We start from the raw sequence: 16671 nt of genomic DNA, 5'->3' as shown, positions 1-16671 counted from the left end.
AATGGAGAAAAGACTGAAGTTGTCAAGGACTTCATTCTTCTTGGATCAACTATCAGCACTCATGGAAGCAGCAGTGAAGAAATCAAACGAGGTATTGGATTAGGCAAATGCTGCACAAGATCTTTTTTAAAGTGTTGAAGAGCAAAGATGTCAGCTTGAGGACTAAGGTGTCCCTGATTCCAATTCATAGTAACCTTTTATAGGGTTTCTTTTACTGGAATAAAAAACCTCATCTTGCTCCCAAAGAGCAGCTGGCGAATTTGAACCGCAGAACTTTTGGTCAGCAGTTCAGTGTGTATCTTACAGCACTATATTGGAGATGTTTATGGACATACCTGGGAGAACAATCTAGAATGCTTAAGTTCTTATCTGAGTCTTCTTGCCAATACACTGTGCTTCTATAATGATATTCACGGTGAGAAAGCCATGCGTGACTCTAGGCATTGTGCTCCTTACTTTGCTTACATGATGTAGTTCTCACCGTTTTATGGGTCAAGAAATCGAGACAGGAAATCGAGGCATGCTTCTTCCTAAGGTTAAGATGTTAGAAAGTTGTGGAGCTAAGGTAGACTTAAGTCTATGCTTCTGAAAAACAGATCATTTGGGTATCTAAATTACTTCCTTCAACTTTGTCATGATTGTGTCATTTTTTCCCACTATGTCCAAAATGAAGGTAATACTGATCCTGTTCATCTCATAAAATAATTATGAGGCAAAATGGAAAACTAGGTATGAAACAATTTTGTTAATTTAAACAATGGAAATTAATTTCTCCAGGAATTTGTTTTCATATTTAAGTATTCAAAGGACAGATAAGGAAAATGTGACAGTAACATTGCTTTCATATTATTTCTAAGTGTATAGACAATACTTAATTTAGTTATTTTAGAAAAATAAAGAAGCATGGAAAGGAAAAATATGTGAATTTCTACTATCTAGTTACAATCAGTTAGTGTTTTTATAAACAAAGTTACAGAAATGAGGCCATACTTTACATGTTTTTTTAATAAAAAATATTTTGTCTGTGTCAATACATAAATATTTTGAATAGGTACTTGATATTTCATTATGAAGGTGTGCCAGGATTCATTTAATTTAATCCCTATGCTGGCATTTGTGTGCATTCTGCTTTCAAGACTGAGGCATCAAAGTAGCTATTTCCTTTTTATATCATTTTCTCTGTGAGAATACAAAAGCAGTGATGTATCCAATCTAGTCTTGGGTTGTAGGCTGGCAAACACACTAAGGAGTTATTTGTCTCTTTTCTTCTTGATGACTTCTCACTTCCTACAGTGCTGTATATTTTCTTTAGATGCTGACTATATATCTCTTTTATGGTTGTTAGGAGGGTTGTCTGAGCACAGCTGAGAAAAAGCCTGGAAAATAATAAATGCTACAAAATATGAGATGATTAAATATTTCCTCAATCTATGTCTCAAAAGAAAAATGATGAAGCATAATTTAGCCTGATTAAAAATGGAGCCACACTGTTTAGGTCTTTACCACTTGAACTCTTAAAAGCTCACCTCCATCACTAAACCATAGCTTGGCCAATCAGATCTGTCCCTCAGTTCCAGGGTTTACTTCTGCTGATATACTAGTAGCCCCAATCAGTATGATCAATCTGCTTCCTCAAAGCAGAGTGAGTACAATTGACAGTCTCCCCTGAATGTGCCTGAGTCTTACATATTTAGAAAGTAACCTGAGAATCTGGAAGAGCGGTGGGTTGGGCGAAGGGGAGGGAGAGCAAGGGAAACCCTGCTTCTTGCTCACCTTTTCCCATTGCTCCTTTCCCTTGGGATCATCTCAGAAAGGAACCATCAGAGAAAAACTGATTAGTGGCTTAAAGATTTCAATTAGTTTGTTATTCATGCACCAGAACAGCAATGTGGTAGAACTAAGAGATGCTCTTTCTAGTCACTCTGCCTCATTTTATAGATTCAGCATCTCACTTCTGGTGCTGTACAGTCCTAACTTTTGTGCATGTGAGTGGGAGTCGCTAGAGTAGGTTGGAGAAAGGACAATGGAATTTTTCACCTCTATATTCAGTGGTGTCACTAAAATGAATACCTTGCTGTGAGAGTCCCACAGCTGCCTAGGGCAGTGGTATACGAAGCAGTTGGCTTGCAAACTGTTTACTGTACACAGTGAGATAAAGCACTTGTGCCAATATGAACTAGAACATTGTTCTCTTCATCAAGAAAGACACATTACAACAGGAAGTCAGATGACCAACCAGTGTGCCTAATGGTATAGATGGTAAATCTAAAGGTAGACTTTGTGTGGCCACTGTCTGTGATTGCCTATAGGAAAAATTTAAGGGACTAATATTTTTCAAGGAGTTCTGGTGTGGCACTGTAGGTTAATGCACCAGACTGCAGTCATTTGAACTGCAAGGTCAGCAGTTAAAACTCACCAACTGTTCCTTGGAAACCCTACACAAGGTCACTATGGGTTGGAGCTGACTCCATGGCACCTAACAACAACAACATTTTTCAAAAGCCTTGAGCATCTTACTGACATTTTTATAGCAACAACTAAGGCTATAGAAACTGGGATAGATGTGCCTTAGGTACAGAGTCTGTCATCTATGGCATGCCTTGGCATGCATTCTATTCCTGGACAAGAGGGAAACCTACTTTGGAACATTGCTCTTTTTTAAGCTAAATCAGTTTACTTATTCTTTCCCTCCCACCCACAAAATAGAGGTATGGGTAGGGAATGAAGTAGGAGATGGGGGGCATGTTACACAGTAAATCACATCCCACTTTGATTCTTAGCAGTGATTACTTAACTAATATTCTCCTGGTGTGGTGCTATAGGATAGATATCGGACTGCTAATGGCAAGGTTGGCAGTTCCCACCCACCAGCGGCTCCTCAGAAACCCTATGTAGGGTCACTGTGAGTCAAAACTGACCCAGTGGCACGTAACAACAATAACATTTAACTAATAAAGAATTGGAGTCAATGGGAAGCACAAATGACTAAGTGCTGGCCTACTAACCAAAAGGTTGGTGGTTCAAATCCCCCCAGGGATGCCTCAGAAGAGAGACATGATGATCTGTTTCCTAAAAGGTTTGAAAAAAGTTAGACTTTGCACACATGGACACAAGGGTCACTATTAGTCAGAATCTACTTGATGGGAACTAACAACAAATGGAGAATGAGGACTTGGGCAAGTAAAAAAAAAAAATTAATTGTGATTTGGGTGCAAGTTACAGAGCAAATTGATTTTCTATTCAACCATTCATACAGATTTTGTTTTGTGACATTGACTGAAATCCCCACAATCTGAACAGTTGTCTTCCTGCTTCCTCCCCGTGCTTTTGTTTCTATTCAGACTTGGATGATTCTTATCAGACTGTGATCAACATCCGTCCGTGAATTATTGGGTTAACTCTAAGAATGTTTACAGTCCTTCACTTTTTTACTTGATTCTCAAAACACTTCCGGTCACCAGCTGGTAACTAGTTGCTCTCTAGTTGATTGTGACTCATGGTAAGCTCATGTGTGTCAGAGCAGAGCTGTAATCTACAGGATTTTCAGTGCCTGATATTTTGGCAGTGGAATGCCACGTCTTTCAACAAAAAACATTTTTTGTAGATTCTAACCTGTGGTTCTAATCCAGTTTGGGAATGAGTTCTTTGTTATATTAATAATTAAGGGTTGGCATAGGGTATAGTTTGAGTTAATCTCTTTTATGGCACAAAAGAAATTAAACACATGTAGACATCAGAAAAGACAAGGACCTTCGTCCCAAGTTGACACAGATAGAGTTTTCCCCAAGACCCTCAGCTTGAAGTTGGACCTCTAGGTATGGCACTGTAGGCTGGTTTTGTAGGACCAAGAAAAAGACTCCATTCTGTACATTAGCCTGAACACGTCCTCCTGTTCCAGAAACGTGCTAAATCAGCTCATGCTACCTTAGAATATCCTTTCACCCCTAGCAACAGCAAGAACTAGATAAGCAGTAGACAGGACAACCCAAGTCCAGATGCCAGATGTTTTCCTTACCCTAGCCTAAGAACAAAGACCACCAGTACTGACCAATTAAACTGTAGTATCTCATATTTTGCCAAATGTCAACCAATCCAAATATTGTAAAGCTGAAAAACCCTGAGCTTGCTTGAAAACTCTATAAAAACCCTGCCAACTGGGAGTTCGAGGCTCCATCCCTCATCCGCTGCGTCGGATGTAGGTGGAGTCCGAGCTCGAGCATGAATAACTGAGGGTTCAAGGCTCCATCCCTCATCCACTGCGTCGGATGCAGGTGGAGTCCGAGCTCGAGCATGAGTAACTGAGAGTTCGAGGCTCCATCCCTCATCCGCTGCGTCGGATGCAGGTGGAGTCCAAGCTGGAGCTTGTATAAACAACCCTTGTGCACTTGCATCTGTGTCGGCTCCTTGGTGGTCTTTGGGGACCCCGAATTCTGGACATAACAATTTAACCCCAAGGTCAGCAATTCAAACTCTCCAGCTGCTCCTCAGAAACCTAAACAGGGTTGCTATGAGTCAGAACTGACTCAACAGCACTTAACAACAACAAATTGTGAGAAAATAAATTTGTTTAACACATACACGTGTGGTATTTCTGTTATAGCAGTATTAGATACCTAAGACAGAATTTAGTACTGGGGGTGGGGTGCTGCTCTAACTAATGTACGAAATACAGAAGTGGTTTTGAAATTTTGTAATGGGCAGACATTGGGAGAGTTTTAAGGTGGTGTTGTGCTGTGGAGTCGGTTCCGATTCACAGCAACCCTGCGTAGGGTTTCCACGGCTATAAATCTTTATGGGAGCAGAAAGCCTCATCTTTCTCCTGTGGAACAGCTGGTAGTTTCAAACTGCTGACCTTGAGGTTAGCAGCCCAATTTGTAACCATTACACTACCAGTACTGGTGTGGCACTGTGGGCTAATGTGTCAGATTGCAAAGTTGTTTGAACTGCAAGGTCGGTGGTTCAAGCTCATCAGCTGCTCCTTGGAAACCCTATACAGGGTCCCTATGGGTCGGAATTAACTCGATGGCACTTCACAACAACAAACGCTACCAGAACAGCAAAACCTCAATTGCCTTGAAGAATGTTGGCAGAATTATGAACGTCAAAGGCAATTCTGATGAGGGCTTCCAGGAAGAGAGGAGAGCTATTAGAAAGTCTCTATTGTCTTTAGGAACACATGACATGAGCATAAGAAATGTTGCTAGAAATGTGGATGTTAAATATGTTTCTGATGAAACTTTAAAATCATGAGCATGTGATTGGACAATGGGGGAAATGTAATGCTTTCTATTCAGTGGAAAGAAGAAATCTGAATTATATTCAAATTTTTAGTGGAAAATAGAACTTGTAAGCCATGAACTTGATCATGTAGTTGAGAAGACTTTTCAATAAGATCTTGAAGGGGCCATGTGGTTTCTCCTTGTTGCATATAATCACAGGAGAAAGAAAAGAGATGGACTTAAAAATGAACTGTGCAAAATGAAAACAGAATTTAAAAGATTTGGAAAATTCTGTTGTACAAACTAAGGTTACCTTTCCAAGAATTTTCACCAAGGTCATGGCTACACAACCACAGCCTACAGCTGATGGATTGAATGGATTACCACAGCAGTAAACCATCAGTTTAGACTGAAGGGGATAAAGAGCAAAAGGAAAGAATGCTGTCTACTTGGAGTTGACTTGGAATTCTACAGCAAGGAAACAGGCCAAAGGAGCTACATCTGCTGTCTTCCAAGCAAAGAAAAGGACCATCTTTGGAGCAGATCAGAGATCAGCAGAACTGTTGGAAAAAGCACAGGAAGCACAGGGGTCTCTCAATTTCAAAAGGTGGAGCCCCAGTCACCTGGATGTCAGAGGGTAGGGCCACAGTCTCTAGGTTTCAAAGAGTCTGATCCTCACCAACTCAATTCCAGAGAGTGAAGCTGCCCTTAAGGTGTGCCAGGGGGATGAGGACAACATCCTAAACTGAGAGGATGAATCTGTCATGCCCAATGGGCCTACTGATGCTGAGGGGGTGGGCTTGCCATTCTGATGCACTAGGGCAATGGGGTCACCCAAAGCCAAGAGAGTAAATTTGCTATTCCAGTGGGCCTGGAAGGCAGAGCTAAACCTAGGGCTGAAAGACCACCACTCAGAATCCAGAGGTTGTTACCAATACCAGAGTCTGGAAGGTAAGACCATTACCTAGATGGCCTCAGAGAACAGATTATTTTCAAACTTTGTAAATTGTTCTGCTAGATTTCGAACTTGCTTGGTGCCAATTACCCCTTCTTTTCCTTCAATTTCTCCCATTTGTAATGGACAAGTTTACCTTGTGACCATTCTACCATTGCATTGTGGAAGCAGATAACTTGTATTCTAGATTTCAACAGTTCAAAGATGGAGAGGAATTTTGCCCCAGAATGGAATATACCTATAAATTAACCCATATTGGTTTAGGGGATGCAGAAGCTGGGATTTGGGACTTGGAGTTGATTTAAAGCTTTTGGGATTAATGTGTTTTAAGTGTGGAAAGGAGATGAATTTTGGGAGGCCAACATAGTGGTTATGAATCAGGCTGCGAACCACAGGTCAGCAGTTTGAAACTACCAGCTGTTCGGTGGGAGAAAGATGAGGCTTTCTGCTCCTGTAAAGATTTACAACCTCAGAAACCCTGTACAGGGTCGCTATGAGTCGGCACCAACTCCATGGCACATAACAACAGAGGGTGGTAAGGGCCTTGGTGTGGTGCTGTAGGATAAGCACTGGACTGCTAACCACAAGTTTGGCAGTTCAAATCCACCAGCTGCTCCTTGAAAACCCTTTGCAGGGTCACTATGAGTCGAAACTGATCCAATGGCACTTACCGATAACAACAAAGCGTGGGAAATCACAGACTGAATTATATCTCTCCAAAATATGTGTGGTAAATCCTAACCTCTATGCCTGTGATTATAATCCTATTTGGGAATGTGTTGTCAGCGTTATGTTAATGATGCAGAATTTGTATAGAGTGTATTTGAGTCAATCTCTTTTGAGGTATAAATAAGTGAGAATAGTAGCGATATGGGTAGGGAGATGCCAAATCACAGGAAGATTTCCCAGGAAAAGAAACTCAGAATCCAGAGACAGGCACCTTTCTCCAGAAACAACAGAGAGAAAGCCTTCCCTAGTGCTGGAACAGCCGGATTTCTGTTTGTCTTAAAGCCATCCATGTGTGGTATTTCTGTTATTGCTGTGGGTTAATAAGCTGGACTGCAAGGTCCGTTTGAACTGCAAAGTCGGCAGTTCAAGCTCACTAGTTGCGCTTCGGGAACCCTATACAGAGAGGGTCGCTATGAGTCGGAATCAACTGGACAGCACTTAACAACAACAACAGGCAATTAAGACAGGGACCCAATTTTAACTGAAATGCATAGTGACTGAAAGGCAAAGTCCCTTGTCCAAGATTATTATATTCAGTAAGAGGCAGAGGAGGACCTGGGATCCTTTGACACTATTTTGTATACTTTCCATAACATTGTGCTCTTCACCCCAAGTGGTTGGAATTTGACTGCTGCGGGTTAATGTGCTGGACTGCAAGGTTGATTTGAATCACAAGGTCGGTGGCTTAAGCTCACCAGCCACTCCTAGGAAACCCTATACAGGGTGGCTATGGGTTGGAATTGACTCAACAGCACTTAAGCAACAATTTATAAAATAAAATCCAATGGCACAAAAAACCTGATGTCGTTTGCAACACCAGAAGATAAAACATTCAGGAATTACACTTTAAAACTAATCACCAGATGATTCAGTTTAAATCTAGTTATACTGGTCAAGAAAGATTGAGAGCTAATATATTCTCTATTATTTAAATGACTATTCTGTGACTAGGACAAAGAAAAGTAGATGAAACAGATTGTCTAATGAATGATGCCTGCTAGCCTCCTCTAATCTTTTGATCTAGAAAAATACATATTGTAAATAAAATTTAAAAAACCAAACTAACCTGAAACTTACAAATTAACCCCAGGTCTCTCTTTTTGAACAGGCACCTGTATAAGAATCCTGCCATGAAAAGTTTTGTATCACTTGACATTTACCTAGAAATCCTTTTTCCTTCAAGTCAGCAACAATTAGGTGCTACTATCAGCCATTCATCAAGAATTGCAGAAGAATGCATTTTTCCTGGAGAAGATGGCTTTGTTTTGCATAGAGCAAGTCAAGGAAAACCAACAGTTGAGAGCAGATGCTTTGAAAATAAATGTCCTTTACTTGTCTCCTCATGAGGCACCTAACGTATGTATTGGTATCACTGTTATGCTACCTGTATCATAGAAACATGAATCTGTGCTGGCCAGATTCTAATAAATAAGCTTCAGTACTGCCCTTTCCTGACAGAGGAAATGGATCATGTAAAGCATTTATATTTGCATGGGAATGTTGCTTAAGTACCATCAAGTGGGTTTGTTCCTACTCACAGTGACCCTGTATAGGGTTTTCAAGGAGCTACTGATGGGTTTAAACAGCCTAATCTTGCATTTAGCAGTCCAGAGCTTCAGTGTCCTTGCAATAGGAATTAACAATATTAATTAATTAGTACACATGCCTCATGAGACAGGCAAAGTTATGGTTGGTGCATTCAGCAAGAGGTGAATATAGAGCAGTCAGTTTTGAATTGCATGAGTTTGTATTTAAACCAATTATAGTAGTCCATTAGCCCTAGCTAATGGAAATGTTTACAGCCTCAGAAAGCCAGTACAGGGTAGCTATAAGTTGGAAAAAACTGCGCGGCACATAACTACAACCACCAATGGAAATGTTATGGAATTAACATGAGATATAAATCTTAGCTCTGGTAGCGTAGTGGTTACGAATCGGGCTGCGAACCTTAAGGTCAGCGGTTCGAAACTACCAGCCGCTCCGCGGGAGAAAGATGAGGCTTTCTACTCCCGTAAAGATTTACACCCTCGGAAACCCTGTACAGGGTCGCTATGGGTCGGACCCGACTCCACGGCACATAACAACAACAACAACATAAATCTTAGAAAAAAATATGTTATCTGGTGCTACCTCAACAGGTACATTTTAAGGAGTCAACTTCAGAGACAGTAGCAAAACCCCTGGAATACAAAACTAGAACAATCATAGGAACTTAATTAACCTTTTCATGGCCCGTGGGGTATATGTTGGTGTTGTTAATGGTAGAAGACTCATAGCAACCCTGTACAGGGTTTCCAAGAAGTAACTGGTGGGTTTGAACAACTGACCTTGGGGTCAGAAGTTCGATGCTTCTCCTACAGCGCCACACCAAGAACCTACTGTGCTCACCTATATTTTCTGCCATTAGCTGACGCAATGACACTTAACAGGGTTTAGTGGGAATGAAGATCTCCATAGAGATGGATTGGCAAAGTGGCAGCATCAATGGGCTCAAGCGTGGCAACAATTGTGAGGTTAGCCCAGGACTGGGCAGTGTTTCGTTCTGTTGTACATAGGGTCGCTATGAGTTGGCACGGATTTGATGGCACCTAACAACAACAACCAAAGTAGGAAAATGATATCCCACATTTAGTGAGTGCTGCCATCTGTTGGGGTCTTGTATAACTGCATAAATCTGAAGAAACTGGCTTTTTCCTCCCACCAGCCCAGCCCTAGTGACTCCTCGGGATATATGTGTTCCACAGATTGTATCAAAATCCATATTATCTCATAAAATTTTCTTTTTCATTTCATTCAAAATGCCTTACATTACTGAAAACAGAGTTTCAACAAAAAATTAAAAACACAATCTAGTCTTCAAAAGGTTAAATGTAAATGGCAGAGGCCATGTACAACATCATTATTTGAAGATCAAGGGAATGAGGTGACAGGTTCATTTGAATAAAATAGGTCAGTTTCAGGTGGAGGAGACTAAGTGTGAAAGTGAAGTCTGAATTTTTTGGATGGAGATCTGCTTTGGTTCCAGTTTATGCGAGATGTTAAGCTTTCATTGTATGCACATTCAATTTCTAAAAGGGGACAGTTAACTAACTTGTAATAGATTTCCCTGCCTGAAGGAAGTTGGTTTCTTTAAAACTTATGATCCTATGTGTTTGTGTTTTGAAATAGTATATTGAAACAAAACTGGTATTTTTTTCTCAATGATTTAACTATCTCAATATCTTTTGCCAATCAAAATCTTAAGACTGGATATCATCAACACCATTCCTTATTAATTCAAGGTTTCATGCAGAAGAAATCAGCAGCCCAAAAGAAAGTGGGAAAAACAGCTGCTGCTGCTCCTCTTATTCTAAGTGCAATTTTAATGCTGAATTGTACAAATATTTTACTTGGTTGTGTGAACAAGTCCACTTTTTCTAAAATCCTTCTCTCAGCCATTGGCACAATCAACAAATTAGGTCACTGGGCAGTGGACTGCAAGGAGAAAAGTGGTTAAAAGCAATCACTTAAGTCAGTTCTATTTAATGTGTAAATGACTTTGATGTCCCTTTAAATTTTTTTTGAAAAAGCACATCAGTCTATTAGACAAAGGTCCACTTCTCAGGAAAAGCAAGGAAAAAATCAGTAATTTTTGCTGAAAATAGATTATGGTCATATCCTAAAATTACATGTTACAGTGACTTGGCATTGAACTGGGCATCCTTAATACAGACTAGTAGAGAATGGCATTTAAATGATACAGTAAAAGTATGAACAATAAGATAACGTTTGAATTGACAACACAAAGGGAGATGAATGAAAAGGCCCTCAGTTGGGCAGCCTAGATCTGAGTTAATGCAATAATCTCTCCCTTTCAACAAGTGTTCCATGAAAATAATAGTGACAACAGTGATTTAAAAAAAAAAATTTCTGGATTGAAATACAAAGTTAAACATGCTTGGCAGAGCATTTATTTTATTGTCAGTTTGTAAGACTGTCTCTGGAGGACTTTGTTCCCAATGGTCAGAAAGCTTTGAAGTCTACTGATTCTAGATGTGTTTATGTTTTCTTTGGTCCTCTTGTAATGTGCTGTGTACTGCACACATCCATCATGGACCATAGACAATTTCCATTCTCACAAGGGACACTAACTTGGGGAGAAATTCTTGCCATTTGAGGCTCTTGCCAAGCAATCTACAAATTGAAAGGAGTCTGGAGACTGTGAACACTATTGGCAACTTATGAAGTATTAGGTCATAAAGAAGCAGTGATGAGGAGCAAGTGGTGCTGACTCTTGCATTTTGTTAGCTGTGATTCTGCATATATATTAATAATGATGCACCCTACAGATGCAATTCCATGTTTATAACACATTGGCCATTGGCAGCATTGTGCACCTGTGTTTCCATGCCTTCCCATCTGCTGCCTACAGTCATTCACATTCAGGTGATGGAAATATTTTATATAAAAGTTAGTCTACACTGTACAAATCAGATCTCTATAGTTCAGCATTAAAAATGAATCTTCTGGGTCAAGGCTACAAGTAGTTTATACCCACCCTTCCCCAGATGAAAAATGCAAGATTCATTTTTCTAGAAAAAGAAATCTTTAGTACTCCCTTGATATTTTATGCATAGATTTTTTGAAACTTTTGACTTATATATTACCTTGTTTCATGTGAGCATTTATCTCTGTATATATATGAAGAAAGGAAAAAGAGAAATTAGAAATACTTAATCAGCTAAAGGAATAGAGTGAGAATGATTTAGAGTCAGAAATACTCCAGGGTGTGGACTCTGCCAAGTACACTCACCCACATTTATTAAGCTCCAGAGCCCCCCTCAGCTTCTCAACCTTTAAAATGTAACCAATGCCAATTACCTATTTGCTTCATAAGTACTTTGTATAAGGCTTAATAAAGCTTTTTATTATGATAAAATCCACAATTCAGAGGATTCTTAATGCTAGAAGGAATCAAACTCTCCTTATTGTCTCTTGTCATTACTTGTCAGTCATCAAGTTCACAGCTTCTTTCATTGGAAATACAATCAGTTTTTACTGTTCAACCCATAAGAAACAAAATCATTAGATCCCTCTTCCTTTATTCTTAGATATTGGGAGCAGAAATGGACACAATACAGAAACTGCATAGTTGCCTAAGGATCACATAGAAAGGCAGGGACTATTCAATCCTCAAAGGGGTCATCCCACTCCCCGTCCATTTTAAGCTTTTCCTAATGCTTTACTACAATATAAAAATCTAATCAACCACTCTTTTATACCTTATTGCTTCTGTACTAGATACAGATTTTCTGTTCACTAAAAATAAGTCAGGGGTGTGTGTTTTCTTTCTTACCATTGCCCAAGGCCCAAGGCCCAAGGCCCACCTTCTAATGAAGTCAGGAAGAACAAATGCTTTTCTGCTACAAGCTTTTAAGAGTTCCCTCTGGTAGGGTAGGATCTTCTAACCCTTCACCCCATCCCCCATACTAGTCTTCACTAGTTCTCCACTGTTCGGAACCTCCATTTCTATACCTTAGTAGGGCATCCACTAAACTCCCAGCTGCTTAAACTTATGGTTTTTCATTTAATCTCCCCAATTCCCCACCTCTCCCTCGCCATCCGTGATCTCCACCTTACGCGTTGCTTTTATCTGAGCATAAAATACTGTATTTTACTTTTCCTGAGGTCCATCTACCTACCACAAACGGATAAGGTGCGATCCTTGAACAAGATCAAAGTTTAAAAGCCCCAAGCCACTCTGGACTTCACAGGGCTCCTTTACTCCTTCCCCACAGCCCCCTCCCTCCTGTCCCGGTCCCTAGCTCCACCCTTCACCACTGCATGCTCCAGACTCCCCTCACCTGACTCTCCCGCGGAAACTCGTGGCGCAAGATGCTGATCACTGGGATGTGTAGGACAGAGCTGACCAAGTCGAGCTCCAGCATCTCGCCTTGGCTCTGGGGGAAGGCGAGCAGCGCCGATACCCCTTGCACCACCACGGTGTGGCACACGCTCTGCAGAAAGGAGAAAGGGTCACTGCTCCAAGGCGAACTAGGGGAGGAGAAGGGCAAGAGAGGCAGATCGCCCAGGCCCGTCTCCATGGCCATCACGATTTCCAAAGACAAATTGTAGGGCAGCAGTCCCTCCACGCGGTTCAGGTTGTCCACGGCGAAGAGGAGAGCGTCCCGCGGCCACAGGGTTTCGGTCTCAGCGTTCTCCCCAGGCTTTCGGGCGGCCGGCGGCCCCCGGCCATACAGGGTGCTCCCCAACCAGCGTGCGCCCGGAGAGGGCGCCGGGGGACGCCACGTCCCGGGCAAGGGCTCATCCCGCTGGGCGCCTGCACGGCTGCCGTCCGGAGCGCGGTTGGCGGCGCCGAGGGCAGTAGTCCAGGGCTGCAGGTGCACCGCGCCCACCCTCACCGCGTGCCCGATACGCTTGAGGATCTGGCAGGGCTGCGGGTGCGAGGAGGAGCTGGGTACCCCGGCCAGCACCAGTGCGCAGGGCGGCGGCAGTAGCAGACAGACCCTGCTCAGCAGCCACCACAAACTCAGTCTCCTCATTACTGAGACCCGCAGGAAGAAAGCGCGCCCCCTTCTGCGCCCTGCTCGCCCCTCGGCAGACGCTGCTGAAGGTCTCCGCCCCCAGGTCCCGCGCGCAGCTCACTAGGCACTGTGAAGCGCTCCCAGGTGCTGGAGTGATCTCCGGACCATCCAAGTTGGAGCTTAGCACGTCCGACGCTGTCTTAGATACCGCTCGTGAGTCCCTCCACCTTTCATCCTCAGCCCGCCCGGTCCCTACTCGGAGGCGGGCGGGCCGGCGCCTGTCACCCGCGGCTTGGGCGCCTGTTCCCTGCCCGCCCCATCTGCAGGGCGCCTCGGGCACTGCGTCCAGTCCGGCGGGGCGGATGGACTGATAAACAGTCGGAGTTCCAAGGGGTCAGCAATGACAGCGAGGGCAACACACTCACTTGGATTATTTTCCTTTCCTTTTTCGCCCAGCGAATCCCACTATTTCCTTGGTGTCGCGTAGAGAGGGCGTTCACGCCCAGGGTACCCGCAAGAAGCAGTCAAATCCGCCTTGATCCAGGGTCCACCACTCTCTCGTGGACCTCCACAGTCCTGGCTTCGTTTTCCTTCTTCCTTCACTACTTCCCTTTTCCTTTTTATTTTTAGTTCTCTTTCTGCTCAGTCGCTGCCGCCGCTAGCTTCCTCGGAGGAGCGACGCAACTGGCCAGCAAAGGGTGGTTCTGCTCCGAGCGCCAAAGTTCTCCCCGCCTCAGCCGGCGCCTTCTCATTGCTGAGTTCTGGCGCCAGCCGGTCGCTTGGCTGCGCTAAACGCCCACGGATGGTGAGATGTCCTGGTGGCGCATTTTGCGCCCCTAGAAAGACTTCTCTCCACTGAGACTAAGTAGTCCTAGTTTGCGAAATTCCCTGCGACGGGAGAGGGCGAGGACCCTGAGCCTCTGAGAATTATGAATTCGGAGTCGCGCCGGAGGAATCTGAAATCAAGTTGTTCGCTGAGACAGGTTCGAAGAAGCTATGACTTTAAGGATCGTCTTTTCAATGTGTTGCTTTAAACGTTTTTCGAGCTAGGGGGATAAAAGCAAGAACCATTTACTCATTTAATTTCCTCGGCTTCCTTTACTCTGTCATATGAGCTTTTGCAATTTTTAAAGGCTCCTCGTGTTTTCAGGTTCTCAGAATTAAAGTCAACTAGAAGCGATGATTTGTATAAGAAATTACAGAGGTTAAAAATTCTTTTAGAGCTTTATATACATTCAACCATGTTGTTGTTAAGTGCCTTTGAGCCGATTCCGACTCATAGCGGCCCGGCATAGGTATTCCAAGGAATGGCAAGTGAGTTTGAACCGCCGACCTGTAGTTCAAACCCACCTTTGGGTCCAGTGTTTATCTTACAGAGTTACACCTTAAGCCCAAAGGCTCCCAGGTGACTAAATTCAGTAAGTTATTTCATTTGCATGGTAATAAAACAGTGAGGTCAGTGGGTCATTTGCGTTTTCCTCCATGATGGGGGTGTTCTGGAATTAAGACAGGAGAGAGTTAAGGACAGATCTATGGTTCCCACACATGCAGTAGATATTTTTTTTCTTGCTCTCATTTAGGAGGATGGGAGGAAGATCTAGGGGCATCAAACATGGGGGATCAGCAATTCTGAATTCCATTCTACTTCAATGGAACCATAATCTTGACAATTTATTTCCCCTGACCTTGCCCAGTTGTTTGGATCTGCTAGCTAGCTCTTAGCTCTAGAGACTTGTTTTGATTCAAGAGTTAATGTTTCCATCATGCTTTAAAGCCTTGGGATAAAAAGGCTCTAAATGCTCTGCCTTCAGGTCTGTTCCAGCTCACAGTGACCCTATGGGGCAGAATAGAACTGCCTCATAGGGTTTCTGAGGTGGTAAATCTTTATGAAAACAGATTGTCACATCTTTGTCCCACTGGTACTTAACCCACTACACCACTAGGACTACTCTTGAAGAGTCTCTAAGTAAAAATCCCAAGAAGTTTGCAAAGTGACTACTGTTTCCCTCAGCACAGACGTTTAAAGCCATTATAGAGGAAAACTTTGAAAACAGTTCTTGAAGGACTTGGTACCAGAAAAGGAAAGATCCCAGTAAATAAATGGAAAGTGACAATTAGAGTTGAGGCTGGACCAGGGGAAGAAAGGGATGCTCTTTCCCTACTTCATGGAGCATCTCCTGCAAGGGAAATAAGTCAGCTACATAACCTATTAGAAAGTCCTCTTGCTACAGAAGATTCTGCTGATTGGGATCCAGATAGAATGTAGAATTCCATGGTCCTTGCATTGCAAGGCAATTGGGAAGCTATTAATTACGTAGTATGGCATTGTTGATGTGCTGGACTGCAAAGTCGGTTTGAACCACAAGGTCGTCAGTTCAAGCTCACCAGCCATTCCTTGGAAACCCTATACAGGGTCACTATGAGTTGGAACTAACTCCAAAGCACTTAACAACAACCTATCTAAATTATAATTATTTGATTATTCCCTCAAATAAAATAAAAAGTCTGTATTGCCTGGTATAGCTCTTTAGGATAAGCATTTGACTATTAACTGCAAGATTAAAAGTTCAAACCCACCAGCTGCCCCTCTGGTTTTATTCTTATGCTAGTAAATATAAAGAAAAAGTTCTTCTCTTCTGTAACTATGTAATTACTTATTCCAAGAAAACCAAATTCATGCCTGGCTACAGATTGTTGTAAAGTGCTGTTGACTTGGTTCCAATTCATAGCAACCTTGTATAGGGTTTCCAGGAAGCAAATAACTGGTGGATTTGAACTGCCAACCTTGCAGGTAACAGTCCAGTGGTTTATTCTACAGTGCCACACTGAGATTCCATCTATAGATTGTTGCTGTTGTTGTTAAGTGCCGTCGAGTTTTTTCCGATTCATGTCGACCCTGTGTAGGGTTTCTGAGGAGTGGCTGGTAAGTTTCAGTTGCTGATCTTGCGGTTCAAGCCAGTCTTAGGGTCGAGTGATTATCCAAAACTGAGGAAATAGTTATTCCAGCTTGTCATAAAAGTATAATAGTTAACTCTTAATAATATTGAGTGAACACTTTCATTCCTGTACTTTCTTTTGTTGCTTCCCTGGTTTCTCCTTTTTGTTACATGATTTTCTTTCAGTCCTCCTCTATTTACAGCCTGATACTCTTTTTACATAGGAGCTCTGGTAGTGTAGTGGTTACGAATCGGGCTGCGAACCTTAAGGTCAGCTGTTTGAAACTACCAGCCGCTCCGCGGGAGAA

The 16671-nt window shown here is 42.5% G+C and overlaps 1 protein-coding gene across 1 annotated transcript in view; it reads right to left on the bottom strand.

Moving 5' to 3' along the window:
• The window catches only part of GRIN3A (glutamate receptor, ionotropic, N-methyl-D-aspartate 3A), a 273430-nt gene extending 259821 nt beyond the window's left edge, over positions 1-13609 (bottom strand). Inside the window, exon 1 of the mRNA XM_006864707.1 lies at positions 12747-13609. Coding sequence (XP_006864769.1) covers positions 12747-13445 — 699 coding nt within the window. The 5' untranslated portion in view covers positions 13446-13609. The remainder of the gene's footprint in view (positions 1-12746) is intronic.
• Positions 13610-16671: the final 3062 nt, after the last annotated feature.

The sequence above is a fragment of the Chrysochloris asiatica genome, unplaced genomic scaffold, assembly GCF_000296735.1.
Source record: "Chrysochloris asiatica unplaced genomic scaffold, ChrAsi1.0 scaffold00069, whole genome shotgun sequence".
Taxonomy (NCBI): Eukaryota; Metazoa; Chordata; class Mammalia; order Afrosoricida; family Chrysochloridae; genus Chrysochloris; species Chrysochloris asiatica.
Note: the sequence above shows the minus strand (reverse complement) of the source record. Positions and strands in the feature narration are given on the sequence as shown.